This window comes from Pelecanus crispus, chromosome 1 (assembly GCF_030463565.1).
Source record: "Pelecanus crispus isolate bPelCri1 chromosome 1, bPelCri1.pri, whole genome shotgun sequence".
Classification (NCBI taxonomy): Eukaryota; Metazoa; Chordata; class Aves; order Pelecaniformes; family Pelecanidae; genus Pelecanus; species Pelecanus crispus.
The window spans coordinates 227858146-227860310 of NC_134643.1; the positions used below are offsets into that span (position 1 = coordinate 227858146).

At 77.7% G+C, this 2165-nt stretch overlaps 1 protein-coding gene across 1 annotated transcript; it reads right to left on the reverse strand.

Moving 5' to 3' along the window:
* Positions 1-655: 655 nt before the first annotated feature.
* On the reverse strand, positions 656-1946 carry TIMM10B (translocase of inner mitochondrial membrane 10B). Its single transcript, XM_075727748.1, has 3 exons — positions 1908-1946; positions 1019-1114; positions 656-901 (listed from the first exon to the last, which is right to left on the reverse strand). The coding sequence occupies exons 1-3, from the start codon at positions 1944-1946 to the stop codon at positions 656-658; spliced, it is 381 nt and encodes a 126-aa protein (XP_075583863.1).
* Positions 1947-2165: the final 219 nt, after the last annotated feature.

Genomic DNA, 2165 nt, shown 5'->3' on the forward strand with positions numbered 1-2165 from the left:
TTCCGCGACCTCCGGGAGGAAGGGCTGGTGCCCGCAGAGCCGCGACCTGCAGCCTGCTCTGATGCCGCAGCCAAAGCGGAGACGGAAGGGCTGCCGGGACGAGCGATGGCACCCCTCAGCCGCGGGGAGAGCGGCCCTGCCCCCGCGGGGTGCGCCACGCAGGCGGGACCAGGGCTCCACTCACCCTCACAACGCGTTAGCACCGAGACGTTAACGAAGGGGTGTTTTATTAGCACGAGGAAACCATTGCCGAGGAATACAAGAACCCCAGGTCTGGAGCAGGAAAGCCCAGCGCCGGAGCCGTTAGGGCAGAGTTCAGGTGGGAACTCCCCCGCCGGAAGGGCAGGCACCGCGATTTCTTTCTTGGTGCCCCCCGTGCCCCCCCGCCAGCACCGCCAGGCACGGAACAGGCCTGGCCACCGCCGGGAGGCTCTCGATGCCGATGCGCTTGAGGACGTAGATCCGCGAAGCCGGGTCCCGGCACAGAGTGAATCTGCTGCTCCAGACCAAGGCTCCTGGCAGCGCGTGGAGGCCCAGACCGCGCTGCAGCGCCGAAACGTGACTTCTCCCGCCGTTAACGCGGGGCCCGGACCCATCCTGCAGCCGCCCAGCCCACCGCTGCCGGCAGAAGGTGCGATCCAGGACGACAGCCATGCTACGTGCCAGCGCCTGCAGCCCCTTGCAAGGCTCCACCGGGGCCTGGAGCCGCCGGCGGGTCAGGAGAGGCTCCGGGTCCCCCCGGCAGCGCCGCCGGTGCCGCCTGGGCCGAGTTCCGGGCCACGCTGGCCTCGTAGTTGGAGGCGCGGCGCTGCACGATGGAGGGCATCAGCGCCACGTAGGCGCTCATCAGGCGGTGGTTGGAGTGGACCAGCTTTGCGGCGCAGCCGTCGAGGCACGTCTCCTGCGGGGCGGCGGGGGTCAGCGCGGCGGGGGGCTCCCACGGCCCCTCCGACCCCGCGCGCGGGGGCCGGCCCTGCCGGAGCCGGGCTGGGGGGCTCGGGCCGCCCCGGGGCCTCACCTCGCGCCCGGTGAGCAGGCGGTAGTTGAGGTTGGAGACGCAGTGGCGGAAGCAGAGCTCGGTCATCCGGTTGTAGACCAGCAGGAAGTCCCGCAGCTGGAAGGGAGGCGGCGCCGGCACACGCTCACCCCAGCGCCCGCCCCAGCCCGGGGCCACGGCACCCGGGACCCCCCCAGGGCACCGGGGACCCCTCGCCAACCCGGCCCCCCCAGCGCCCGGGCCCCAGCTGAGCCCGCCCAGTGCCCGAACCCCCGGCCTGGCCTGGCCCCCCCCAGCCCCCGGCCCCAGCCGAGCCCCCCAGCGCCTGGGACCCCAGCCCGGCCCGGCCCGGCCCCCCCAGCCCCCGGCCCCAGCCGAGCCCCCGGCCCCAGCCCCCGGGCGAAGCCCCCAGCCCAGCCCGGCCTGGCCCCCCCAGCCCCCAGCCCCAGCCCCAGCTGAGCCCCCCCAGCGGCTGGGCCCCCAGCCCGGCCCCCCCGGCCCCCAGCCGAGCCCCCAGCCCAGCCCCCGGCCCCGGAGCGGTCCCCCCAGCGCCTGAGCCCCCGGCCCATCCCAAGCCCGGCCCCCACAGCCCCCGGCCCGGCCCGGCCCGGCCCGGCCCCCGCAGCCCCCGGCCCCCAGCCCCGGCTCAGCCCGGCTCCCCCAGGCCCCGGCCGAGCCCCCAGCCCAGCCCGGCCCGGCCCGGCCCGGCCCCCGCAGCCCCCGGCCGAGTCCCTGGCCCTGGCCCTGGCCCCGGCCCCGGCTCAGCCCGGCCCCCGCAGCCCCCGGCCCCCAGTCCCCAGCCGAGCCCCTGGCCCTAGCCCTGGCCCCAGCTCAGCCCAGCCCCCGCAGCCCCCGGCCCCCGGCCGAGCCCCTGGCCCCGGCCCCGGCTCAGCCCGGCCCCCGCCCTCACGCTGCGGAGCTGCTGCTGGTGCTCGGCCGCCGGCTCCATGGCGGGGGGGTCCCGGCCCGGCCCTGCCGCGCTCGGCGAGGCCGCACCACCCCGGGCGCTGAGGCGGCGCTTCCGGCCGGGAAGGGTCACTTCCGCCCCACTTGCTCCCCACTTCCGCCCCACTTCCGCCCTACTTGCGCCCCACTTCCGCCCGGTGCCCGCCGCTGACGCCACATCCGGTCCGTCTCCCGGCGGCCCTCGCGCGCGGCGTGACGTCGC